General features: G+C 38.3%; 3 protein-coding genes across 5 annotated transcripts; 2 read left to right on the top strand and 1 right to left on the bottom strand.

Moving 5' to 3' along the window:
• Positions 1-311: 311 nt before the first annotated feature.
• prpf31 (PRP31 pre-mRNA processing factor 31 homolog (yeast)) lies at positions 312-5,113 on the top strand. Its single transcript, XM_043260898.1, has 14 exons — positions 312-470; positions 574-786; positions 897-957; positions 1,039-1,122; positions 1,232-1,329; positions 1,518-1,624; positions 1,869-2,038; positions 2,285-2,442; positions 2,526-2,615; positions 2,725-2,852; positions 3,413-3,485; positions 3,589-3,717; positions 4,147-4,245; positions 4,385-5,113. The coding sequence occupies exons 2-14, from the start codon at positions 574-576 to the stop codon at positions 4,502-4,504; spliced, it is 1,530 nt and encodes a 509-aa protein (XP_043116833.1). The 5' UTR covers positions 312-470; the 3' UTR covers positions 4,505-5,113.
• A 625-nt stretch (positions 5,114-5,738) lies between these two features.
• Positions 5,739-13,806, bottom strand: cnot3a (CCR4-NOT transcription complex, subunit 3a). Its single transcript, XM_043260897.1, has 18 exons — positions 13,655-13,806; positions 12,957-13,017; positions 12,753-12,820; positions 12,572-12,646; positions 12,229-12,318; positions 11,900-12,028; positions 11,713-11,808; positions 11,316-11,535; positions 11,103-11,230; positions 10,891-10,941; positions 9,602-10,523; positions 8,948-9,053; positions 8,710-8,851; positions 8,460-8,559; positions 7,985-8,162; positions 7,728-7,860; positions 7,517-7,642; positions 5,739-7,121 (listed from the first exon to the last, which is right to left on the bottom strand). The coding sequence occupies exons 2-18, from the start codon at positions 12,979-12,981 to the stop codon at positions 7,023-7,025; spliced, it is 2,688 nt and encodes an 895-aa protein (XP_043116832.1). The 5' UTR covers positions 12,982-13,017; positions 13,655-13,806; the 3' UTR covers positions 5,739-7,022.
• Positions 13,807-14,986: 1,180 nt separating this feature from the next.
• On the top strand, positions 14,987-27,068 carry sphk2 (sphingosine kinase 2). Of its 3 annotated transcripts, none has more exons than XM_043260958.1 (8): positions 14,987-15,076; positions 17,587-17,766; positions 18,685-19,169; positions 20,417-20,566; positions 20,696-20,790; positions 21,173-21,288; positions 21,599-23,318; positions 25,249-27,068. In XM_043260958.1, the coding sequence occupies exons 3-8, from the start codon at positions 18,716-18,718 to the stop codon at positions 25,309-25,311; spliced, it is 2,598 nt and encodes an 865-aa protein (XP_043116893.1). In that variant the 5' UTR covers positions 14,987-15,076; positions 17,587-17,766; positions 18,685-18,715; the 3' UTR covers positions 25,312-27,068. The 3 variants fall into 3 exon arrangements, with proteins under 3 accessions (XP_043116893.1, XP_043116894.1, XP_043116892.1); XM_043260959.1 differs by having other exon boundaries at positions 18,729-19,169; XM_043260957.1 differs by having other exon boundaries at positions 17,587-19,169.
• Positions 27,069-27,370: the final 302 nt, after the last annotated feature.

Genomic DNA, 27,370 nt, shown 5'->3' on the forward strand with positions numbered 1-27,370 from the left:
TTTATAAAATAATTAAATATTGAATTATTATTATTATTTAAATACTATTAGTTTTAAATAGAGACAGATCAAAGAGACAGTGGGACACTATGAACATTATTTTGTGCCATGATGACAAAAGTCTCCGCTTCTTATTCATAGCTAACAGAAAATTGCGAGGTTACACATCTATCTATCTATCTATCTATCTATCTATCTATCTATCTATCTATCTATCTATCTATCTATCTATCTATCTATCTATCTATCTATCTATCTATCTATCTAAAGGCAAATTATTGATTTTTGTGGTTCCTTCCTGACAGCATTTCCCAGAAGTCTTTGCTGTAAAACAAGCATTGTGACGCATTTAACCTGCGACTTTAGCGCGTTGATCGGTCCTGCGCGTTAGTGTTCCGTTGCATGTTGGCCGATATTGCTGATATTCGTATTTTCTATTGAAGTGAAAAGAAAAAGGGCGCTCTGGAAATGTAAGTTTAAGCTCATTTACTCGGAGGACTATTTTTAAAACCTTGTTCAGCAAATAAACAATGTTTTGGTCTAATTCGAGTTTATTTCTCGCTCTGTTCGTAGATGTCTCTGGCAGACGAATTGCTTGCCGACTTGGAGGAGGCAGGGGAAGAAGAAGACGGGCTCTATCCCGGCGGAGAAGGGGGTGAGAGTGATGGGGAACCCGGGGAGAATCAAGCCGCTGGGGGACTGGAGGACATACCGGAGGAGATGGAGGTGGATTACAGTGGGACGGAGAGTGTCACGTCCATAGCCAAACTACGACACAGCAAGCCTGTGAGTTTATAACTTCATTCATTTGACTTTTATCACTGAACGGATCCATATAAGTACCGTGTGCCTGAAACGTTACGCTAACTTATTGCAAACATCTCGATTGCTTATAGTTTGCTGAAATCATGGATAAAATCGGACATTATGTTGGAAATCAACGGAAAAATTCAGAAGGTTAGTAACATCCATCTCCTTTACGAACATCCTGGTGTCGGTGTGTATTCATTTTCCAACAAATTCTTTCTCTTTCTTCAGTGTCTGGACCTGTTGAAGCAGACCCAGAGTACAGACTTATTGTTGCCGCCAACAATCTCACAGTGGAAATTGACAATGAACTTAGTGAGTTTAATATCAATTTTACAGAGAATATGCAAAATCTTATCATCAGATTTCACTTATATCACTTATCAAGCACAAAAACATCAATTCCTCTTTTATTCCTTCTTAGATATTATTCACAAGTTTGTTCGTGACAAGTACTCGAAAAGGTTTCCTGAGCTGGAGTCTCTGGTGCCAAATGCATTAGACTATATCAGAACTGTGAAGGTATGAAGAAGCATATTAATTTGGAAAATCTGATGGGCAAATAATTTTTTGAACATCTTGTTCATGCAAAATGTGGTGTCACCTAATTTTCATCCTCTAATCAGTAATTTTCATTTGTAGCAATTAAGCTTAAACATTTTAATTTTCTTGTGCTTTTTTTATGAGATAATGTGTTTGTGTGTCTTCAGGAGCTGGGCAACAATCTAGAGAAATGCAAAAATAACGAGACCCTCCAGCAGATCCTGACTAATGCTACTATCATGGTGGTCAGTGTTACAGCCTCAACCACACAAGGGTGAGTGAGCAGATATATTTGGTAACATTACAGGAAGAGTACCTTTATTTATTTATTTATTTATTTTTTATCAACATTTCTATTTGGAGCAAGTAGGATATAGATATTTTATACAACAAGAGTTCATTCAGTTAATCAAAAGTGACTGTAAGGAACTTTTACATTGTTCAAATAATATTGTTCAAAGAAATATTTCAAAAACTCTTACCAATCCCAGTTTTTTAATTAAATGATATTTCTGCAGAACAATGCTTGGTGAGGATGAACTTCAGCGATTGGAGGAGGCATGTGACATGGCTCTTGAGCTCAACCAGTCAAAACACAGAATCTATGAATATGTGGAATCCAGAATGTCATTTATTGCTCCAAATCTTTCGATTATTGTTGGAGCTTCAACTGCTGCCAAAATTATGGGTGAGAACAAGTTAATGAAATCGAATTAAAAGGATAGTTTGTTTCCCGAAAAATTACGATTCTGATATTTACATGTTGTTCCAAATCCACACGACTTTCTTTTGTGGGACACAAATGGGGCTTGGAAAAAGCTTGATCTTGTTTGGGCGAAATATTCGCTTGTAATTGATCACAATAAAATGTGGTTGTTTTAACTGTAAAAACCCCTTCTGTAGACGACATATAAACCTTCTTCCCTGATTTCAGGTGTTGCTGGTGGGCTGACTAATCTGTCCAAGATGCCTGCGTGTAATCTGATGTTGCTGGGAGCTCAGCGGAAGACGCTGTCTGGATTCAGCAGCACGTCCCTGCTGCCCCACACAGGCTACATCTATCACTGTGACGTGGTGCAGTCTCTGCCTCCAGTGAGCTTCAACCTTCTAGCTTTCACTTGCTTTTTATTTGATCATTTTTATTCAGAATGTCACCCATTTTTCTTTGTTTGCAGGATCTGAGGAGAAAAGCAGCTCGTCTGGTTGCAGCTAAATGCACCCTGGCTGCCCGTGTGGACAGTTTTCATGAGAGCGCAGTCGGCAAGGTCAGCAGCGTTATCATGGTCTATACCACTGTGACCGTGTTTGCTGCTAAAAAGCTTTAGAAGCACTATAGTACTGTGTTGATTAACTTGTTTATTTGTTTATACCCAGGTTGGCTATGACTTGAAGGAAGAGATTGAGCGAAAGTTTGATAAATGGCAGGAGCCCCCACCAGTCAAGCAGGTGAAGCCTCTTCCTGCTCCCCTCGACGGACAGAGGAAGAAGAGAGGAGGAAGAAGGTGGGGGTCAAAAGGGCTGGGAATGAATCTAATGAAGCATGCCAGGAACTTTCATTTAATCAGTTCAAAATATGTTGTTTAAAAGTAGTTTTTCAGTAGGTTTGAAAAAAATGAAAGTGGACGTATATAAAAAGAAAAAGAAAACTACATATATAGAATAGAGAACTGCTTCACAATATTACATAATTTTTATTTGAACATTTACATCGAGATATGTTTCTTGACAATTAAGTGAAATAAATTTGGAAGGGGGAAAGTACACAATTGATTTTTACTTTTTAAAAAAACTTTTTATAAACATTTTACCTGTACACGCTGAAGAAATGATACAAAAAGTAGTAACAAAATTCAATTATAAATTGCTAGTAAATTAATTTCACAATTACAAATAGTTGACAAGTAAAACATTATTGTATTGTATTAATATTAAAATTTGTGAGTACAAAAGCTAAATGTTCTTGTGAAAACGACTCCAGTAATGTCTTATTTACAACTTTGGACTTTCTTTATTTTTTTACATTGCATGAACTTGTCATTTTTTTTTTTTTTGGTACTCTCAGGTATCGTAAGATGAAAGAGAGACTGGGTCTGACAGAAATCAGGAAACATGCCAACAGAATGACATTTGCAGAGGTTAGCAGTCCGCTGTCTGTATTGTTCATTTAGCTTGCTTTCTTTTAAAAAGCCTAAGATTGCTCCTGTAAAATTGTAAACTTTCTGTCTTTCTTCCTGTAAGATCGAAGATGATGCTTATCAGGAGGATCTGGGCTTCAGTCTCGGTCAGCTGGGGAAGTCTGGCAGCGGCAGAGTCAGACAAGCTCAGGTCAACGACTCCACAAAGGCCAGAATATCCAAATCCTTACAGGTATGCTAACTTACAATAGCATTCATTACAAAATTGTATATTTACTACCCTTCAAAGTTTGGTGTCTCTTATTTTATATTTAAAGTATAGCAAAAGCAGTAAAAATCTGGAATACGTCTACAATTAAAAAAGACGTCAAATCATGAAATAGTTGCTTTGTATTTTATCATAGAAATGCAATTTATTCATGTGATGCTAAAGCTGTATTTACTTGTATGAAATATTTTTAATATGCTATTTACTGGAAACCTTGTTGCGTTTGTGTTCTTTGATGATTTGAAAATATGCAACGTAATCATTTAGTTTTTTCTTAAAAAACTTTAAAGACTTTAAACTTCTGAACAGTACTTGTTTTGGTTGATATAATTATTATTCACTGGTATTTAATGAGCGTTTCCATGTGCATCCGTGAATGTTTTGCTACTGTAGCGGACACTGCAGAAGCAGAGCATGACATACGGTGGCAAATCTACTGTCAGAGACCGATCATCTGGAACCAGCTCCAGCGTGGCTTTCACTCCTTTACAGGTACACAAACTCTCATATGAAAATGTATCTTTTTTTTATAAGGTGCAGAAGTTTCACAATCAAACTATTTATTTGTTTTTAACTTGCTGAAACACTGACACGGACAGCTGTGGTTGATCTGTATGTTTACTGTCTTCAGGGGCTGGAGATTGTGAACCCACAGGCTGCAGAGAAGAAGGTGGCTGAAGCCAATCAGAAATATTTTTCCAACATGGCAGAGTTCCTCAAGGTCAAGCGCGAGAAGGAGGATAAAGTGTGAGGCGGCGTGTCAGACGAACGAAACTATATACACTTGACAGCCATGGTCGGATTCACACGTCAACTGTTAATTTATACTCTGTCACACACCCACTCAGACGGACTTGTGTGGGAGTGGAGACATTATGAGGACAGCACAAGGCCACATGGCTGGAGGAGGAGATGACGAGGAATATATTCTAGATTTTGTTTTGTTTTTTGTTTTTTCCTTTTTTTTTTTTTAAATGTGTACCAAGGAATGTGTGTTGTCTGTGTATATATAACAAATACAGTAAATGCAAGCTGTTTTTTATTTTCAGCATTTACATTTTTAATTTCAACAACTTTGGACATAACTTTGATTTTTAATAAAGTTGCTCGTCTAGTTGGACACATTGTCTCCGGTCCTTTTTCATTTTAATTAAAAATTAATTTTACTTTTGTCCCTGAGAACTCGTATTACTATCAAAAAAGGATTGGAATGGCCTGTTTCCATGAGATGTTTTTGAATATGCAAGTATTTCAATCCCTGTCCTATCAGAGAAGACAAACTGGTTTAATTTTTTTATTTAAATGCTATTCATTAAATATGGTAAAACTTCATATGAGCAAATAAAGAAATTAAATTTGACTGTTCAAGTAAATGTTTTCTGGTTGTCACCAGTATCGCTTTCTATTCTTTTATTGTCTGGACAACAAATAGTTTTTAACTAACAAAATGGTTATGTGTACTTAGTCACTTTTATCCCGTTAATCCTGTCATGCCACATTTCATGCTTATGTAATATATTTTAATGAAGTATGTGACATTTTCACAGCATCAGCTCTTACATAATGATGACCAAGGATCAAAATGTCTTTTGAAAGAGGTATTTTTTGAAAGTATATTTAAAAAATATATATACTGGAACTGTTAACACCATTAAATTGATTAAAAAATTATAAAAACATTGTTTTAATAATATGCTTTATTATACCCCTCTGGTTAGTAAATAGTAGAATAGTTTATTATGTCAGCATGCTTATTAAATTTTATATTTGCCTTGCCTCTGGTAATCAGTTTTATAGTGTTCTCTTACATGATAAAAATATATATAATTTGTGTTTATTTGGTAAAAAGCTGAACAGACAACCATTGTTTGCTTAAAGGTGGTATATGATAAATTACATAAATGAATATCGGTTCTATTTATACACACACACTCTCTCACACTGTATACATGTCTTTGTTTATGGAGACAACAAGAACACTGACATTGCATCACAAAAGTATTTTATTGAAATTTTACAACTCTGTTTTTTGTTTCCTCTCAACCTACGAAGCGACATCACAATCGCATGCTGTCCTGTCCATGTCAAAAAAGGCAAGGATGATGGTGTTTATTACTGGAGAGAAATAGACAAATGCAATCAGCTGCCCTGTGCATCAAAAATACTTTTCATTTCATCACATTTATGTCATCTTGTGTGTTGGTCGAGCCTGTTGTTCTCCCCAAACAATAGAGGAAACTGAAATGAATGGAAACTCGCATGGGACCGTGTCACAATGTGGGGTGCTTGGAAAAGCTTTGCCTAATAAATGGAGCAACAGAACAACATTTTGTTTTTATTTAGGGAAACTGTCCAGCAGAGTATGTGGGAATCATTGTGAAAGTGACATCAAAAACTGAGGAAAGTTTGGGGAAGGCTTTTGTTTTACTTTACATGCACACTTCCACACAACAAAAATATTCAGCCATGGACAACCTAAAGGACGCTGAAAGAAAGAAAAATAAGGTTTTTAACTTGTACATACTTTAATCTTTGTCTTTTTATTAGATATTTTTGAAGTGAGATCACTCATGCCATGTTTAACAGACAAATAATCACACGCCACTTTGAAGGCTGACAACTTCAACCCACCTTGCTTGTGAACATATGTAAGATAGATGCTACAGAACATTACCCTATCAACGCCGACTTTTTTTGCGGTCTAGCAAAACCACATTTAGGTCATGATAAAGGTAGGGAGGTCGAGAGGAATTCAATTGCATAGCAATTTAATGGTCGACACGTTATCTCGCAAGGCAAAGTCACAGTGCCTAAACACTCCCAGAGGGGCTCAATGAACTAAGAACAACCAATCGATGCATTAGACTCGGGATCTCGCATAGTGCCGGTACATCATAGTCAGTATATGTCATCTAAGAGGATAAGACTCGCTAATGCAGCACTCCACCAAACACAAACTACGAGCAAAATGTTTTGTCTGTGGCCAAACCAAATTGTTTCCTTTAATTTCTGTCGCTTGACTAGATTGGGCTTTCAGTTAGAACAGAAATGAAGGGGATAAAGACTCAACGTTGAAGGAGGTTCAAATGTTTGCATGTAAACAGGCACTCGACCCCCAGCTCTCTCTCTCTCTCTCTCTCTCTTTTAAAAGAAAAAGGCCAACATCACATCCAACTTTAACCACGACATGGAGTTCATCTCGGAATGTCAACAGCAGCGTTTTCTCTGTCGTAGCAATCGCTCTCTCTCTCCGTCTCTTCCTCCGTCAGTCACTGTAGGTCTCTGTCCTCCAGGTATCTGTACTCGAACGTAAATCCTTCCTTTTTTCTCTGGCCCCACTTTTCATAGTCAAAGTAAATGTACGTGCCCTACAAACAGAAAAAGAAAAGCGAATTTAAGCATTATTTTATTGAATGCATTACATTACAGAAACTAGGGTTATTAACATGCAATGCAGTTTTATTGTGTATGTGGGTGAAAGCAGTCATAATAGTTTAATCTATCATGATATATATTGCACTTGTTGTAACTATTCATTATAAAATTGCAACAGACTAGAGCAAAAAAGACAGCTCTAAAAATTTAATTAAAGCTTTTAGTTTTAATTTATGTAATACACATTTACAAATATTTTTCTCCCCCCCACTGGTAATCACTATTTTAACTGGTATTTTTATGGTTCTACATAGAAAACCGTACAATTCAACTCAGTTTGCCATTTCTATTGTCAGGAGTGAGCTTGAGAACAGTGCTGGGTTTGTACCTGTTCAAACTCATCAGTGATGGTCTTGGGTTCCTCGTGCCTTTGGAACCACATCATGTATTTGGTGTGGAACCTCCACGATTGCTTCTTCAGTGCTTTAGCCGACAGGTACTGTGCCTTTGTGCCCTGAGACAAAATGCCAACCAAGAGAAAAAGTTGGAAGACTGCAACACCCAACAGACAAGCTTACTTAAAAGCAACTAACACAGACCTCCAAGTAGTAGAAAATGAAGAAGAGCGTTTCAGTGGACAATCTCTGGTAGAACTCAATAGAGTCCGAATGATGTGGGGGCACCTGGTGGTGGAATGGCGGTGTAGGACATGGGTTTCTCATCAGGTACTGCCTACAGACGAACAAAAGAACAGACTTGTGTCATATTAGGCTCACATCTTCAACCTGAGGTCCAGCTGTTTGCTTTTGAATGCCTCGTTTTAATCTGCATTTTGACCAAAGAGCATATTTTGTACCTGATTCTCTCTGAATCGGACGGGTGGGGCATGTGTGTCCATGCTGCCTCCTGCATTGCCTGTTGGTAAAGCTGCTCTTTAGTGAGAGGGGTGGGGCCTAACGGACATGCCCCTAAAGATGGAGGCAGGTTGACCTCTGAAACAGCAGGCTGAGGAGCCGTTGTGGGTCCAGGTGGGGCTGAGGACAGAATTAAAAAAAGAAGACATTTTTAGTGTTTGTGATGATTATACCATCTCTGCAGCTTATGTAACATCTAATCTGGCACACCAAACTGCAGTCAAGCTGTTAGACAGGGTGTGCTCCGTGTGACTGAGTCATTTTAATCATAAGCTTGAAGGATACTGAGGCGTGACAGTTGACTGCACCACAAATAGCCATGGAAGTCAGTTTAGTGCTGAAATTAGTTGTTTTAACTACCATTTCCCATGATTAGTTCGTTGCACTTTCTATTAAACAGGTCAACATATAAGATACCTCGATCTGGGAGGTGTAGTGATGAAATCTCTCCATCCAGTGTCAATCCCAGTGCCGCCCGTTCGGCCATAGCTTTTAAAGAGCTTGGTGGTTCAGGAGCCTGCAAGAGATCAAATGGATTTACATAAGAAACAGCACAATTTAAATCTACAGGAAACTGATTTCATTGCATTCGATGGGAGTGACTTTGGAGAAATTAGTGAAATTTGTGCCACTGGCAGACTGAGTCTAGCCAGGATGAAAAACACACCTTGATGGCTTCTGTGTTGAGTGTGTAGGAGTGTGGGCCGTTTAGCAGACTCCCACCACCAGGTGTGCTGTCAGTGAAAGCAGGTGATGGGGAGGAGGGGGGTAGAGTGATAGAACTCAATAAACTGGGGCCATTATCCAGACTACAATACAGAGGAAGTTGGAGAGAGAAAGACAGTGATCAATCGTATCATACTGTTATATTAGCTACAACCCAAAGAAAGCAGATGTATACTCACGTTTGATTTGTTGATGAGCTCGAGGATGAGGAATGGCTGTTTTGTGATTGGCTGGCACTGCTGAGTGAGGAGTCTGGTGTGTTGTCTGCAACTACAGCACTGTAGCCTTTATGGAGAAAAATAAAAATTAAATAATAAATGAATAAAAAAATATTGAAAAAGATAAATTAAAAAAACATGAATGATGAATGTTGTTTTAATAATGACATTAGTAATCATTTAAAACAATATATTAAAAATAATAATTATTACTATTATTATTATTGTTATTACTACAAAAACTATTTGAGAACGCAATCATTTAAAATAATTGCAATAATGACAATACTACAACTAATTAAAAAAATAATAATTTTTAAAAATGAAAAAGGCCAATAAACAATTAACATTTAAAAATCAAAGTATAGTTGTTGTTATAATAATAACAACAACAACAACAACAACAACTACAACATTTGAAAGATACCTTAAAAATATAAATATTTAAAACCAACTAAGATTTATAATATCAATAATAACTACTACTACTACTACTACTACTACTAAGAGATAACCCTAGAGAGATAACCCATCTTTAACTAAACCTCTATTCCTAATCTTAAAAATAACAAAATGCATTTGTAAATACAGTCAATAATTAATGATCAGACTCACTGGTTGCTCCATTTTGTTTGAGGCCACTAGGGGGTCTTGCAGGAGCTATGTTTGTCCCCGCTCCTGCACTCGCCACAGAACTGCTTCCATTTCCACCCAATCCACTCTCTCCAGTTCCTCCTCCAGGCGCTGTGCCCACAAGGCTTACAGGTATCTGTGCAGACCCCTGGAGAGCAGTCTGCCCCGGTACCAGGTTCAGAATTCCTCCAGTTAGGGTACCGTGACCTGGACTGGACCCTAGCAAGCCTATACCAGCACCTGTACCAGTACCATTACTGGTTGCTCCCGTGTTTGCTCCCCCTGCACCTGTATTCGGTACAGATATCCCAGAACTTACACTGCCACTGCCACTGCCCACCGGACCACTGGGGACACTACCTGCTGTTCCACCTGCAGCCGCCTGGGCATAGGGGGCAGGGGTAGAGCCTGAGAGAAGCCCTGCCATGGTGCTGAGTGAACCAGATATGCCGGACATGCCCAGACCCGGTATCTGAGTGCCACTACTGCTGCTGGTCACCGTCACACCCCCTTTCCCCAGGCCCAAACCCAGTCTAGAGCCCTCAACCCCAGGAACAGATGTAGCCTGGGACTGGGAATTGGAAGTAACTGGGCCAGGTGTGCTGGAACTAGGCAGAGAGGAAGTAGTGGAGGCAGGTAGCGTGGGGTGGCTAGGTGGACTAGGCGTGTTGTTGGAGGGAGCAGATGTTGAGGTGAGTTTGACCTGTGCTTGCTGTTGAGACTGTGGAACATGCTGCTGCACTGCGCTGCTAAAGCTTCCCAGCAGACTGCTGCCCCCAGAGACCGCTGTGCAGCCACCAACAACAGTAGCCATAGAAACCAGCGAAGAGGAGGAGGAGGAGGAGCCTGAGGAGGCGGATGAGGAGAAGGACGAGAGAGATGGGTTGCCGTTCTTCACAGGAGACTGATCGGAGCAAAAAAGCCATGAGGTTAGAAACACAAATATCACTTTTCACTAAGAATACGTGTAATTTTGGGGTGAAATCACATTTCTATCATAAATTACTCATGCTGTGGTTCAAACCATTTACAATTAGTGTAAATTTATAAGACTGTGCTTGTTGTTCTGCTCCACATAATTATAATAGACATTTCAAGCTTGAAAAAAGGGCACAAAAGTGATCCATACAACTTGTGCAACACTGCATATTATATCATGTCTCCTAAAGCCATACAAGGACTTTTGTAGTCCTTCTGCACTGTAATAAAGCCATACAAGTTAAAAACAACAATGTTAGTGCATAAACATTTAACTGATACGGAGGTCTTACCTGACTGACTTCACTGTCTGTCGATCGACCTCTCTTATCCTCCGAAATCTCCTAAGCAATGCATAGTCACAAATAACATAGTAAGACAATCAATCAATTCTGTGACTAAAAGTCAAAAACAGAGCATAATTTGATGTCCGAGTAATTATAAATAACGGAGATGCTCTGCAGACTAAACCAATACCAGAGGACAAATAAAAAAAGCAGAGTACCGTTGTGCCTGTGGCAGGAGATGGAGGGATGGGAGAAGAGGAAGTGGTGGAGGTCGGTGTGCTGCTGGACTGAAGGAACATCTCATCTTCAATATGGCCCTGAGGAGACGTCGCCATCAATGTTGCCGCTAAAGAGAAAAAGATATTTATTAATGTGACCTATCTTAACAATTTACATCAATAACAACTTTCATCCCACACACACAGACTTACGTATGTCTTCCAAATCTAGATCATCGTAGAGGAACTCATTCTCTTCAAAGTCTGGGTCTTGCGAAGAGTCAATGTAATATTCCACATCATCTTTGATCTTATGGATAGCTTCAACCTGGATCGAATCATTATCCAACATCCGCAAGATGGTCTCTAGCATACGAATGTGGTACCGGTGTCTTTCGATTAACCTCTTTAGCTCTTCAATCCGATCCTGTTTCTGAAGTCAAACACAATAAGCAGCTTTCTATAGATCAGAATTATATGAGAACAAGTTGAGGTCTCTAACAGTGAGCGTTGCCATTATAGTGGAAACACAAAAAGAAGTTAATTCATAATAAAACAGGAAAGTGATTGATCGAAAGGATGGGGAAAATGTAAAAAGTGAAACGCTGACCTCCTTGTCCCCTTTCTTTTTCCGTGTTTGAACAGAGAGGGACTCAACTTCACTTTCAAACTGGTCCACCTGCATGTTCAAAGTGTCTATTGTGTTCTGCAAGAGAGAAATCATGTCATTAATGCACTATTTGCATCCTGTTCAAAGTTCTTCTACCCCCCACTGTTATCCATGAGCGCTCTTGTACCGTGAGCCACTGTTCCGTTTCCTCCTTCTCTTTCTGCGCTGGGTCTACTTTCTGAGCCAAGCCCAGCCCCTCTTTAGAGTAGGCCTTTGTCTTGGTTTCTCTTTCAACCACCTTAAATCGCTCCATTTGCTAAAGAGAAAGAGACAGAGACAGAGATTCAGGTTAAGGGGTACAAGCTTGACAGATCAAGCGTGGGAAACTCATCTAAGAATCCATGAGGCAAATTTAAACATATTTGCAAACACAATGATATTTTAATAAAAAAAAGTACAAAATAATTTTGTAAACTGACAAATGTGTAGTAATAAAACAGCCTTAAGGCATGGTACCGTTTCAATAAGCTTCCGGTTCTCCACTAGCTGCCGTTTGTCTTTGATCTCATTGGATGCCACCCATGTCTTAATCTGGTCTCGTAGCCGCTAAGAAGAAAAACAGGTGAGAACAATTATACTGATTGAGAACACATATTTTTCCCTTGATTCTAAATAAAGTATACAATAACTTATCTATGCACCAGCTAGTTTGGCTTCTCTAAATGTATTGCCCAAGAAGTGCTTATACCTAATCCAACAGCAAAAAAAGCTTTTCTGTTTGTATTATTCCACTTTTGCATGTTCACACAATTCCAGAAAGCCTTAAAACAAAATACACGTCAAATGAGCACATCCTTACCTGGAGCTTTTTAATTTCTTTCTTGAGATCAGCCTCGTATTTTTCCTTCTGGTTGGCATTGGCTGCATTGTGAAGCTGAGAATAAAGTGGATTATTAAAATATAACATCTAACAACAGGTGTACAATTTCTTTAGTTTCCATTTGCTTTATCAGTTGGTTGCTGAGGCATTTACGTCCCACCTTTTTCCAAATGTCTTCAAACTGTTCGACGCCTTCCGCAACTTTTTTCAAACATCGATCTATTTCACCTGGTTGTGTAAAGCATTTAATTATTCATAAGTCATAGGATGATTCAGAAAACCTCTGAACATAAACTACTGCCTACAAGCAACTGTGGCAGGGGAGAGTAGAGAAGAAAATATTTTCAATATCATAATATCTTACCTTGTAGTTTTCTCTTATCAGCCATGGCTTCGCTATGATACTGTCTTCATACCTTCTGTCACTGCAAGAACATCAGAGGGACTGTTAACTTGTACAGTATTCAGCGTGAGGCAGATGGTAAATGTTTCTACTGCTTCTGACAGATAATAAATCTCATCTCAATAGAAAAGGCTGATATCAAACAGCCTACTCCATTATCGTTACACTATTGGTATGGGCAAAGGAAACGGTTAATAACTGCAAAGTTATATTTTACTCGAGTTCTTTCCTGGTAAACAAATAAACGCAACTGTCGCTTTTGCAATCCCCTAGATAATAGAAATAATGAAGAACTTTAATGCAGCGCCTTGATCGTCCAAACAGTTTAGATCACTCATACGACGATAACGCGAATACATCCAGTGTGTTTACGCAGATTTACGCAGCCTCTGATCACTGAGCACTAGCCACCGAGATGCTAACGTGTAAGATCAGCAGCATTTCATCGCCATATCTCATCTGCACTGATAATATGTCACCATGGCAGTATATATAGATGGAATACTGTATTTTTCTGCAGTTATCATGGATTAAGCTGCTGTTGTTGTGATGTCGAGCAGCGCTGACGGCTAACGCTCTGCTAGCATACACACATAGTTTTTCCAACAGAAGGTGTGGGGGATTTAAACTCTCAATTTGAATGCACAGTCGTCGTATACCTTTTTCAAAAGTGTGTAATATTCGTCAGTATCTCTTTGTGACAGCCACGACCAAAATATCCGCCAATTCCTTATTTCAAATTTGGTAATGTTTTCAGCTCGTCAATCCCCCTTCTGTCCAGTTTAAAAGATGGACGGCAGGCTCCGCCCACCGCTCGCTGCTGAAGTTCCCGCCTCCAGTCTTTTTTCGTCCTTGTGATTCATTAAAAATATCTGTCAATCATTTCTCAAGTTGTGACCATTTCCGCTGGACTGCTGATCCCATTGGATAAAATATTAGGTGAAAGGTTATATTTACGGAAAAAGACCTTTCTCTTTACCAAAATTCACTTCTTTTAGGGCCTAGCACGAATTTTCTTTATTTGTAACAAATGCACTAGTTTGTATGGGAAAAAAACGTACTTGGAAAAATACGTTTTTAAGTAATTGATTAAGAGCATGTTGAGGGTGTAATAATGATATTCTAGGTACAAAATAGCAATAGCAGAAAAAAACTATAATTTAGATAGGTGGCCAATTCCTATAAGGATATATATATATATATATATATATATATATATATATATATATATATATATATATATATATATATATATATATATATATATATAATAACTATTATTATAATAATACCTAATAATCAGTCACAATAAAGTTACAACTGATTTGTCTTGATCGACTGTATGATAAAATTTTAAATAGAAATGCCGTTTCTCTCTTCATCATTTCTTGTTGGAATCTGTTTTATAACCTGGAATCAATTTACCATTTTTAAAACAGATATTTAAGTAAAACAGATTTATTTAACATTCATTCGTCGGTTTTACTAAGATACTTAACCTACATATTTATGTCTAACGTTCTCTTTGTGAAACCTTGAATCTTTAGAAAAGTATTAACCTCTTGACTGGTCGTGTTTATATCTATTTATTGATCACATATATACAGTATCTTTTCAGTTGGGAGGAAATTTATATTAAACATTTTAGTAATTTCATTTCTATACTGCCACAGATATACAAACTGTAAGGACCAAAACCAGAAACGCTAGCTTTATTATGTAAAAATAAAAAATATACAGACAAAATAAATAGTATTCTGTAAAAAAAATCGTCTAAGTTTTCACGCTTTTTCTACAGTTTATTTTCTCATCTCTCATACCAATAATCAAATGCAGTATGAATAGAAGTGTATTAAATAAGCTCTTCAGAAGAATGTACTGTGGAGTATCGCGCAAAAGCGTGTTTTATCGCCAAGATATGGGCCGGCCGGGCGGATCGTGCTTCATGATTGTACGTTTATCACGTCAATCATCCACTGGCCTCCGCCCACCGCGTCAATAGACTTCCTGAAAACGCTCGTGCCTCCCCTACAGCTCAGGAAAGCTGGACAACTCGCCATGTAGGGGGGACAAAAACCCAGGTAAGTCCGATATTACTTTCGTTTTTTCGTTCATGATTATTATTAAAGTCGTTACACCCCGTAAGACACATAAAAGTTTCTAGTCTGCCCTAACTGGTGAACATTTTAAATAGAAACAGATCCGTTTTCAGGTTGATGTCTCTGAGCTCCCGTCAGCTTGGCTGTTTAAAATGACATTAACAACATGTTTGTTAAATACATTGTTCTCTTCATCGTTAAAACCGAATTTTGTCTTTACCAGCTTTAAGGTTTTAACTGCCGCAGTTATGTACCAAGAAGTCCACTCCTATCTTATGACATATTAGTATCTTGAGCCGGCCTGTCATCAGCTAACTGTGTTTATATGTGAATTTGACTCTGAGTTGCTAAGGAACTGCGGTTGTACTTATTAATTGCCTTGACATTAGTTTCTAGTTCACGTTTTTGCCTGTAATTCTAGTAGTACCCTGTGGTACAGGATAGCATAGAAGCTATTTGTTTTTTTCATCCACTTATGTCACACATAATAAACTGCCAAATGTCACTATATGAGTTCCCTTTTGCATGTAAAAGTTAATACAAATGCACTCAAGTGGTAAAAGCCATTTCCTCCTTGTTACTCTTAAATACACTTGTGACTTTGACAGCTGACTGACCACCTGTCACATTAAGACACTTTGTAATTGTATGGATTTGTTATACGATTTGTGATGTGACCGAGCTTTTAGTTTTTTGGGATTTTTTTGGATTGCTTGGCAAAATTGTTCACCTAAAGAAAGATCTGCACAAATGTGTGCAAAGGCCGTCATTGTTTTAATTTTATGATCTGTGAGTCCGCAACTGACTAATTGTAGTCAGATCGCTTTGGTCTATCTGTATAAGTCCTGAAACTATCATATCATATCATTTATGCAGTAAAAGTCTTGGTGATAAAAAGGACAAAGTGTGCACTCATGTGTGAAAACCCAGACAGTCAACAGAGCTCCTTTTGGCTCCAGAAAGGTAAAGCTTGAGGCAGGCTGAGAGAGGAATGTACTTTTTGGTCTACTGTGGGTTCTGGTTTCTTGACCGTGTCTCCGAACAGCTTTTCAAGGACACATGAGGACAAAGTGGACATCGCAGGGGTTTTTCTTTCTTTAACAGTTAAGGAAATCTGCCAGGCATTGATTCTTAACAAGTACAAAATGAAAGCTTACGATAAAGTCACATATTTCTGCATTGAGCCTTACTTGCTGATGGCCAGATTAAATTCCGAAACAAAGTCTGCAGATGTTGAGCTAAAGCTAAAACTTCCTAAACAACCGTCCATTTCTTTCCAGATGTTTACAGACTGTGCCGATATATTAGGCCTTTCAATTGCAGGCGTTTCCTGTCAGCCATAAACTCATACAACGAGATCCTAATCCGCTGAATCTGTCGTCAGTTCACATTTCAAACGTTCCTGTTCTCCATTGAATTGAAACCGCGATTACATCTCAACTCTAGTTTTCATTCAGAGTCCCAGTATTGCGTTTCAGGCTCAATTGCGGAATTTACATATGTAGTGTCATCCAAGATTGATGCCGGACAGGTGTAATTCCACCCCAGTCCGGTTTTCTTCTCTGTTTGGATCAAAATGACATAGCCCTGCATATTTGCAAACAATGACAAATCACAGGCACTTGAACATTTTGAATAATGAACTTTGTATTGAGACTAAATCCATTTCCCCAGTTCACATTTCCCCAGACTAGCGGTTACCACATTCTTTCTGTTGAGAAACAGAACCGTATTGTTCAGCATGTTCCTTTCTGCTGATGCTACACCTTTTAAGATATTGCGCTAAAGTTATCTGATTACTTGAGCCTGTTAAGGTTAAGGGCAGGTCAACGGGCAACTTAACATCACATTTCATTAGAAAAGCGGCAAATATTATATTGAATTTCAATATATAAGATATAGAACTGTTTGGAAGTTTGGGGTCAGTATAAATATTTTTTTTACTGTATTAGAAATGGTTGCAAATTAGTACTTTTATTCAGCAAGCATAGATTACATTTCCCAAAAGTGACAGTAACTACATTTACATTGTTAGAAAAGATGTCTATTTCAAGGAAATGCCATTTATTCTGAGAAACCATTCTGAAAAATGCAGAACATTCTGAAAAAATTTTTCACTGTTTCAACAAAAATATTAAACAACACAGCTGTTTTTTGGGCACCAGATCAGGAAATTAGAATTATTTTTGAAGGATCATGTGATACTAAAGAATGTAGTAATGGTTGCTAAAAATTCAGCCACTAATTTTTTGCCAAAAATATATAAAATTTTATTAATATTGAAAGTTATTTACAATTGTATTCAGAGACTTCTTTCAAAAATATAAACTTTTGAAAGGTCTTCAGCTTCTAGTTAGAATAATATCTTGTTCACATTCTTAGGGCTCCTATTACTTAACCTGTATTACTTTGTGGAATGTAGAATATCGCATTTATCGTTGAAAGGTAATCTTTCTCTTTCTGTCTCTCCAAACCTGTTCTTTGTGTAACAGGGCACCTTTCGCATCGGATAAAGAGGTTTACCATGACTTGAGACCCTGTTCCAGCGCTCCTCTTTCTCTATTCTGTATTTTATTTATTTTTCCTTTTGAGGACTATCTTGCAGGGATTGAAGAACAGAGTTCAATGTTCATGGATATCATATCCTGGATTTTCTGGCACTTTTTTATTGGGTGAGCTATAACACATGAGTTTCCAGCACTACTACAATCTCTAACACTGCTTTGGACCAAAACCAGAAGTGACATCCCTGTTCATCTCTATCACTTCCTACACCTTGTTGTTTTTGGAGAGGAACTGTATTTTTAGTCAACCACAACGATAAGGTTACATTTTGATTATTCTCAAACACTATCCTCGGCCGGGCCGTTACCTCTGTTCTCTTTGTACTTTGATTGTCACTGAACCTTTTCGTAGCATTCATAAGGGTTATTATAACCTTAGTGTGCATTAATTTTTAGTCATTTATAAGTTCCACGTTCTGTGACCTTAAGACAATGCATTGTTAATTGAACTTGTGCTTCCTGTTTTATTTAATCAATTTATAAGAATGGAAAATTGTTCAGTTTAGTAATTTTGTTGTAACTATTTATGTAGATGATAATCACACAATTCCGTTGAACCTTGACAAAACTTAAGCCTAAAATTTTGCCAGTGCAAGTCAGACAAAGAGAGAAAAGCAAATAATCTGGCTTCTTTGTGCGTTTTCATTTTTAAAACAAAACTATGATTTTTTTTTTGTTGGGACACTAGCAATACTAAACTGGAAATCTCGTTTGTGTATTGTTTTTTGATCAAATGATCATAAGAGGATTTATCAGTGTTTCCAGGCAAAATACACTGATGGAAAAGATTTAACACTATCAGGGATAGAAAAACCTGCTGACTTTTTTTGTGTGTTTTAAAAAGACACCTGTTGAAGCACTGTCATCATTTGTAACTTGTTTAACCTCAAGTTTACTCAAAAGCCCATGATTTGGGCTTAAAAAAAGACATTTTACCGTCCAGAAAGTCATCTCTACAAATTAGAAGAAAGACCTCTTCATGAGGCATTCAAGCTGTATTGTCCAAATATACTCTCTCCATCCCAGTGGCACTACCTTTTGAGCCCAGACACTGAACATGCGCTCCCCAGGCCCAGAGAGCCCATCTATGACTGAGGAGGCCCTGCTGCATGGACAATTTGGTGGTTGGAGCAGCGGAGGAGGAAGTGGAAGTAACAGCAACAGCTGCCCCAACAGCCCTGGAGGTGTTTCTTTACCTTCCAGCCCTGCCTCCACCAACTATGCCCTGACACTCACGCCAGCTCACATCCATGTCCAGCGCTTGTCTCCACGTGCGGGAAAGCAGTCCAGACTGATCTTGCCGCTGGCGGAACTGACTGGATGCAGCTGCCCACGCTCGCCTGCCCCTCCTTTGCTGGTGCTATACTGGTATCCTCCGGGTCGTCGCCGCAAAGGTGTCTCCAGACATAGACAGGTGAGGGCATACTTGGCGGAGAGCAGAGTTGAGGCGGAGAAATGGAACGCTGCTATACAGAGCCTGCTGAGGGGAATGGATGTCAACTCCACCACAGGTGGGTGTCAGGGTTTGATCATTCGTAAATGCTGTTGTGCCTATGCTATTGTTGGTCGGAAATCATTTTAACATATTACCTCAGTGTCCAGATGCTGGTAATTCAAGACGTTTGAGTCAGTGCTGAGTCAGTTATTGTTGTGTCATTAGTATGCGTGTAAATAAGATGCCACTTTGATTTCTTCTATGAGCTAAATTTATGTGAATATGAATCATGTCTGACTGCATTTATTTTTGTGAGTTCAACTGTTCCCTCCTGGTCTTTTTTCCTTTTTTTGCACTCCTAATGTGTACCACATGCTGTCATTGATGGTCAGAGGATGGGTGGGTCTGCGGCAGGAAAAATATAGCCTGTTTTGAGTAGTGCAGATCGTTTGGTAGCAATACACAGGGCTTTATTGACTTTAACAGATGCTGCTTGTTGTCGCTCTGTCACTGTTTTTAACTGCAGCGCTGTAGGTAGTTGTCAGTGCTAGTGGTTGCAGCTTAGAAAATTGTTCAAATTAATTTATACGGTGTTAATAATTTGGTTGGCTTTTTAGTTTGTGTTAGGAGTGCAGATTGGGTCAGTAGTTATAATGAAAATGTGAAAACACTCCATTATTTCTTTTTTTATTAATTTTTTTAATTTTTTTATTGCTAAAATAACATTTGATCTTCCCCTCAATTATGGTGATTATAAAACTTGGATGTTTGTAGATAAAATGAAAGCAACAATGAAAAACTTTTACAATCAGCTGTTAAAACGAGAAACAAATGTAGCCTGAAATTTATGGGAAAAGTTATGATTAAAGAAATTGATGGTAAAGTGTTGCTTCAGTTCATTTCAAAATACTTGAGTTAACCATCTGAAAAAGCTAAACTTTGCACTTTAAAGGAAGTTCTGATCTAATTTTATAACAAGACTGCATGCACTGCGACATTCCATGTGACATTTTAAATATCATAGAGTTGATTTATTAACATAAAAACATTAAATGCTTATTTTTATTTTGTTAAATAAATATAAAGTGGTATTTGTTATTGTATTATTTAAATTTATCTTTTCAGTAGCATTTTTGAAATGAGCAGTTTTTTAAAATGAAGGTCAGATATGTGTTCTTGAGGAGTACTTATTTTTCACATGCCAAAAACATTTATGGTATTTTCTGAGATGGGTTAGGATGTGGCTTAGTGTTGTTTTTAGCCTTAAATGAACGCCTTATCCTTACTTGTTTTTTTTTTTTTTTTTTTTTTCTTATCGAGCAGAATTTTGCAAAAGCATGTTGCCCCGTCCCCGTCGACTGTTGCTGCTGGTTAATCCATTCAGTGGACGGGGTCAGGCAATGCAGTGGTGTCAAACGCACATACTTCCAATGATAAGAGAAGCCAACATCAGCTACAACCTCATACAGACGGGTAAGAACAACACACATGGCGTCAGCTGCAAACCCTTCAGATAATTTTGATGCTCTCAAACCTACAGTGCTCAGAATCTGACTGATTGCATTGAAAGGATGTGATGCATGTGATTTTGTTGTTGAACAGAGCGTCAGAATCATGCACGTGAGCTAATCAGAGAGATCTCTCTACAAGAATGGGACGGAATTGTTATTGTTTCTGGAGATGGACTCTTGCATGAGGTAAATATCGTAACAGTGATTACTTAGTCACATGCATTTAATTAATTTGTTACAGAGCCCATTTAGAAACTACTTTTTCTGATCTAGCACTTTTAGCTGCTGCTTATCATAGATCATTGAATCTGATTAGATCATTAGCATCTCAGTCAAAAAATAATAATAATTAGAAAAAATTAAAAATATTAGTCCCCATCATTTCAGGTAAATATCATTGTGCCTGCTGCACCCATTGTACAGCAGAACAAGATTGATTTTTTTTTTTTTTTCTTGATTCATTCTGAATGACATTTAGTACCTGACTGATCTACCACATGGTTTGTATTTAAAAACAAGATTATTTATATATTATTCACATATTAATATGTGTGTCCTCTTTCTGCAGGTGATAAATGGCCTTATGGAAAGGCCCGACTGGGAACAAGCAATAAAAACCCCTGTGGGAATCCTACCTTGTGGCTCTGGAAATGCACTTGCTGGTTCCATCAACCACTATGCAGGGTATGAAATGTACTTTCTGAAACAGTTCTTCAGTGAGCCTGCCTTATTTTTAAAGGAACAGTACTTTAGATAACATCTTGTTATCTCTCACTGTACAGGCAATAAATCTATGTGAAGTTGTTTGTTCTAGTGTAGGTGTATTGGTTGCAATGTACCTACTTTTTACACTCATAGACAAGATCCATGTTATGCAAAGCTAATGATTCTCATGAGTATTTAAATATTTTTTTATTCAAGTATTGAGAGTATTTTTTTATGTTTTGATAAATGTGATTTTAAATTTCTATCCATTTTCCTGTCTGTCTCTTAGATATGACATGTGCCTTCGGGAGCCTCTCCTCCTCAACTGCTGTTTTCTGCTGTGTCGGGGTGGGGTTAAACCGATGGACTTGGTGTCTGTTACAACCAGCCCATGCACTTCGTCCTCCACAACCAATCAGAATGGGCACCCACCTGCTCCCAGAAGGCTTTTCTCTTTCCTTTCTGTAGCCTGGGGTTTTGTGTCTGATGTGGACATAGAGAGTGAGCGCTACAGAGGGCTGGGCTCAGCACGGTTTACACTGGGAACACTAGTGCGATTGGCTTCTCTGCGCTCCTATAAAGGCCGTCTTTCTTACCTGCCACCCGGTATGGTCAACCCGTCCCCCGATGCCACACCTCAGCCGCCCCGCAGGCCACTTTCACGCAGCATTACCGAAGGTTTGGAGGGATTTTGTCGCACTCCTATTCACCGGACCTGCTCAGACATGGGCCTGAGTGAACAAAGAAGTCTCCGTAAGGGTGATGGGGAAAGAGAGAGAGAAAGAGAACGGGAGAGAGAAGAGAGAGAGCGGGAGAGGGAGAGGAGAAGAGAGAGGGCAAGAGGGGTTGGAGTAGTGAGAGCTAGCAGTCTCGCTGAAGACAGAGAGAGAGAGGTGGAAGCAGAAGAGAAGATGGAGGAGACATCAGGGACCAGCTCGGAATCCACTGAAAGGGAAGAGTGTGACAACACAGCCAGTAATAATGGAAACAGAGAAGAAGAGAATAAACCAGGTGGGGATGAGATCGATGGAGAAGAAGTGACGAAAGTAAGAGATGATGCAAACGAATGCACTGAGAGTTATCAAACAACTCCACCTGAGATGCAACGCACACTACGTAAAAACTCTGCTCCTTCTAGCCAGATAATTAACGCCTTTTTCAGCCAGCCAATTGGTGCAGAATCTGACCAAGACTTGGAGGTGGCAGCCTACGGCAAGGAGGACGAAGACATAAATGGCACCTACTTTCAGAGAGAGGCATTTCCAGTTGACAAGTCTCGTGAGCGAGCCCTCACCATCTCATCTTCACCGTTCCGTCAGTCTCCTTTCAAAGCTTTCAAACCTAAAACTTTAGACCAGAACCAGAACCCCTCACGGCCACGGCCCCTCTCTCTTCTTCACCAATCACATTCAAACTCTCTCCCTCCAAAATTTCCCTCCCTTTCTCTCTCCCTTTCACCAACCCCTCCTTCATCTCCATCTTGCGCCTCTCCCCATTCTTCTTATCTCGCGCCACGTCCCAACACTCCCAGCTCGTCTTCCCCATCGCCTTCTTTTCATTCACCGACCCCTTCCTTCAACTTTGACCTTGCAGAGCCCGCAGGACCCCTGAAGAACCGCCCTTTCATGACATCCTCCATCAACCTGCCAGAGGATGATCTGCTACCTCCTCTTGACCAGCCTCTACCTACACGCGACTGGGTCACTATTGAGGGCGATTTTGTCTTGGTGCTTGCCATTTACCAGAGCCACCTGGGAGCAGATCTTCTCGCTGCACCTCAGGCTCGATTTGACGATGGGCTGATCCATCTGACATTTGTGCGGGCTGGTATCTCCCGGGCTACGCTGCTTAGATTGTTCCTAGCAATGGAGAGAGGAGCCCATTTGTCCGTTAGCTCTCCCTACGTTAGTCATGTTTCAGCTCGGGCGCTCCGCCTTCAACCGCTTTCATCACGAGGAACCCTCACTGTTGATGGCGAGCTGGTTCCCTATGGGCCTCTCCAGGCACAGGTAAGATTGGTCTAAGATTTTTATAGGCTAAAAAAAGAAGTGCACTTATTATGGGTTATGAAAGGATCATATTTTGGTTTTGAGAGTCCGAAACAACAGGTTGACATGCATGCAAGGTAACAATGAATAAATAACTAAATAAAAATTTACTAATATTTTTAAAGATTCCCAAATGATTAATTCTTCCGAACTTCTCTAGTCGATTTCATTTAAAGCTGTATTTGTGAGCTTTTAAAGAGTTACCCCAAAATAAAACCTTTTGTCATGTCATTTCAAACCAGCTTAGCTCATCTTCGGAATGCAATTTAAGATATTTATGAAGAAAACCTGGAGGCCTGTAGATGTCCCATTCTGTCAAGGAGCAGTACGAAAGATTGTTATAAAGCTACAAAAATAATTTTTTACAAAAAGGGAAAAAAGAGATTCAACACTGTAATGTCACTATAGCTCTTTTTTGGACAGCTTCCAGTGTAAGCAGTTCTGTGTTAGACATATAAATGTATGTACTTGTATGTGTATTTACACTTTGATTTGTACAAACATTGTAAATTTCCACTGCCTCTAACACACAACTGCGTATGTTGATTGCGTACTCTGGAAGCTGTCCAAAATGCCGCTACAATTACGTTACGCTGTTGAATCTTTGAAAAAAGTCATTATTTTTTTATTATATTAACCACTGATGGCAGGTGGAGCATTCAGACGACGTCTTTCTTACGTTTCTGCACCTTGACATTGGCAGTTGTTTGGCAGTCAATAGGACAGTCACAAGACTCTTGGATTTTCAGCAAAAATATCTTAAATTGCATTCGAAGATGAATTAAGCTTTTATGGGTTTGGAACAACATAGGAGTAAGTGACTGACACAATTAACATTTTTTGGTGGACTAACCCTTTAATGCTCAAAGTAGCACCTAGTGGCAAATAATGAATTTGCATTTTCATTCAGCTAAATAAAATGCCAAAATGGAATGGCTTGGGACTCGTTTTAAAAAATAACTTGTTTCAATGACCCAGAATTGACTCTTTTTTTTTTTTTTTTTTTAAGAAGAAATAACTTTAGACAGGTGCTGGTCATCTAATTTAGAATATCATCAAAAAGATTTATTTCACTAATTGCATTCAAAAAGTGAAACTTGTACATTATATTCATCCATTACACAGACTGATATATTTCAAATGTTTTTCTTTTAATTTTAATGATTATAATGATTATAGAAATGCCAGACCCAACAATACAGAAGGCCACTATCAGAGCAACCTGGGCTCTCATAACACCTGAGCAGTGCCACAGACTGATCGATGCCATGCCGCATTGCTGCAGTAATTCAGGCAAAAGGAGCCCCAATTAAGTATTGAGTGCTGCACATGCTCATACTTTTCATGTTCATACTTTTCAGATGGCCAAAATTTCTAAAAATCCATTCTTCATATTGGTCTTAAGTAATATTCAATATTACTAGATTACTAGAGATACTAAATTTGGGATTTTCATTATTTGTCAGTTATAATCCTCAAACTAAAAATAAATAAACATTTGAAATATATCAGTATGTCTTTAATGAAATGATATAATATACAAGTTTCACTTTTGAATGGAATTAGTCAAATCAACTTTTTGATGATATTCTAATTATATGATCGGCACCTGTATACAGTGTGCATTTTCAGATTTAAAGCTTTGCAGGATGTTTTTTATTTACTTACACACTGCATTTTCAAAAACCCATAATAGGAGAACTTTTTTTCATGAATAAAATGTATAATGAATATCTTTTTTTTTTATATTGTGTATTATAATCCTGTCATGCCTAAATACTCATGAGATACTTAAACTGATCGATTTTAGTTGTTGTTTTTATTTTAAGTGTGTCTTCTTCAAAAATCTAAAAGTTTTCATTTTTAACATTTTTACCTTCTTTTGTCCCAGGTTCATCCCTCCATGGCTCGTTTGATTGTTGGGGACTCTGGAATAAAGATTACAAGATTCTGACCTGTTTGGATTTGAACGGGCAGGGATTAGCGTGACGCTGTGGATTATATAACATTTTGCCATCCGCATATTGGGAGGGGGGGAGAAACAGAAAGCCAGCAGTTGCAATCACTGCTTTTACTGGGATTAACTGAGGGATTGCTTATTCAAGCTGCATATGCAAGGAGTGTTTTTGAATTTTACGAAGGGATGAAAACTTGCGGCCTATTGCACGACTGTAGGATTACACTTGGATTACCCTCACTGTAGTCGGTGAGAGAATGCAGAAATGCCTACATAAAAGAAGAAACGGCAAAACTGAATGTGTCCAACTGGTGCATACATTTTAGTATGCATTTGTGCATAGATTCTCAACAGTGCTCCTGCCTTATTTCAGAGAGTGGAATAAAATGACACAAACACTAACAATAGCAAGCTTTTAGGTTACCACATCCACATATTTTGCATAATAGGTACCCCTGGAATGCCTTATCCATCTCTGAACTTATTTGCAATTTACATACTCGCTTAGTATCACACCTGCCCTGAAACCTCATTTAGCAATTGATTAGTCTCCGTCCAAATTTTTTTTTATTGGGCTGATCAGAAATTTAATCAGTTACGTCTTGCGTCCAGTTTTTGGTGGGTATTTTTAGGACACAAACACTTTGTGGTTTGAGTGGAACGGTTAAACATGGGCTGTAATGGTGTATATTGCATTGCTAGTTTGTGTAAGAAACGCATGCGATGATCTTGATGATGATGATGATGATATTTGGTAACTAGCTATATGCATTGCAGTGAACACAGAAAGCTAGAAAAACTTCCAGTTTAGCATTTTTCTTCCCCCCCAGTAATATTGTATCACTGTTTTCTGTGGCATAATGCAAACTTGTATAACAGTTGCCCCTTTTTTATTCCTAATGAATGAAGAAAGAACGGAAAGTTATGGATCAACTGGTAACGCACCTTCAACTCCTTTTCCTGAAAGATTGTTAAATGTTAGGCAATTACTATTTGATAGTGATCAGTAACTTGATAACTTTTTAGTCTATTTATCTCACAAACCATTTGTAAAACTGATCCACTAGAATAAAATGTATTTTTCAGCTCTTTATGAGAACGGTCCTGTGCAAAGTCCAGCTGCGGAACTGATCATGATTGTAACAGAGCCTTTCCAGTGCTTTTAATTTGACCTAAATATTTATTAGAAAAACGCCTGTTTACATTTTTTCTGTCCTTTTTCATTTTCCAGAGGACCACAGTTTGACAAACGCGGACTCTTTTTGCTCAAATAACAGTGATTTAGCAAATAATATTTAATTCCAATAATTCCTCGACTGGTATTTCCGAACAGCTGTTTAGTTCTGTATAGTGCAATCATTCTGTTGATCATCACCGCCGTCCTCCGCTCTTAAGTGTCGGCTGATATGTAGGTCTAGTTGTTTTTGTTTGCGAGTCTGGCACTCAATATGATTTCCAGCTGCAATCAGATGGCCAGTTATTTGTTTTTTTTTTGTTTTGTTTTCCATTCCCTTTATTTCCTTCCTTCTTTTGTTGTACCATGCTTTAGAGTGATCTAATAAATTTGGTATCGAGCTGTTGTCCACCTTGAAAATGCCAGTTTAAGATGTCTCTTCATTCTCCGATGCTTGTATTAAGATTGTAATTACTATTAAAAGAATATTATATTAAACGTATATACGTATTATTTACAGTTCCTAGTTCTGTATGATTGAAAAGTTTTCTTTCAGATAAAATTTTACTATGAAACCTTGCATTTGTGTCCTCCCGGTCTTTTATTCTTGCTTTCTGTAGGCTTTCCCAAGTAGGAAAAATGTGTATGATAGAGGTGTCTCTACGAACGCAGAGGATAAATGTTTTCTTCCGGTGTAATCCAACAAAAGTCAGCTCAGGAATGTTGTACCTCTTTTATTAGCACATTCTACAGGGGAGAAAAGAACAAAAAAAGCAGCTTGAACTACGAAAAATGTGACAATTTAACACAATCTCTGCGGTAATTAAGTCAAAGCTGATTCAGAGGAGAAAATAAAATGTTGGTTCCTCTTAGATAAGATGA

The sequence above is a fragment of the Puntigrus tetrazona genome, chromosome 16 (genome assembly GCF_018831695.1).
Source record: "Puntigrus tetrazona isolate hp1 chromosome 16, ASM1883169v1, whole genome shotgun sequence".
NCBI lineage: Eukaryota > Metazoa > Chordata > Actinopteri > Cypriniformes > Cyprinidae > Puntigrus > Puntigrus tetrazona.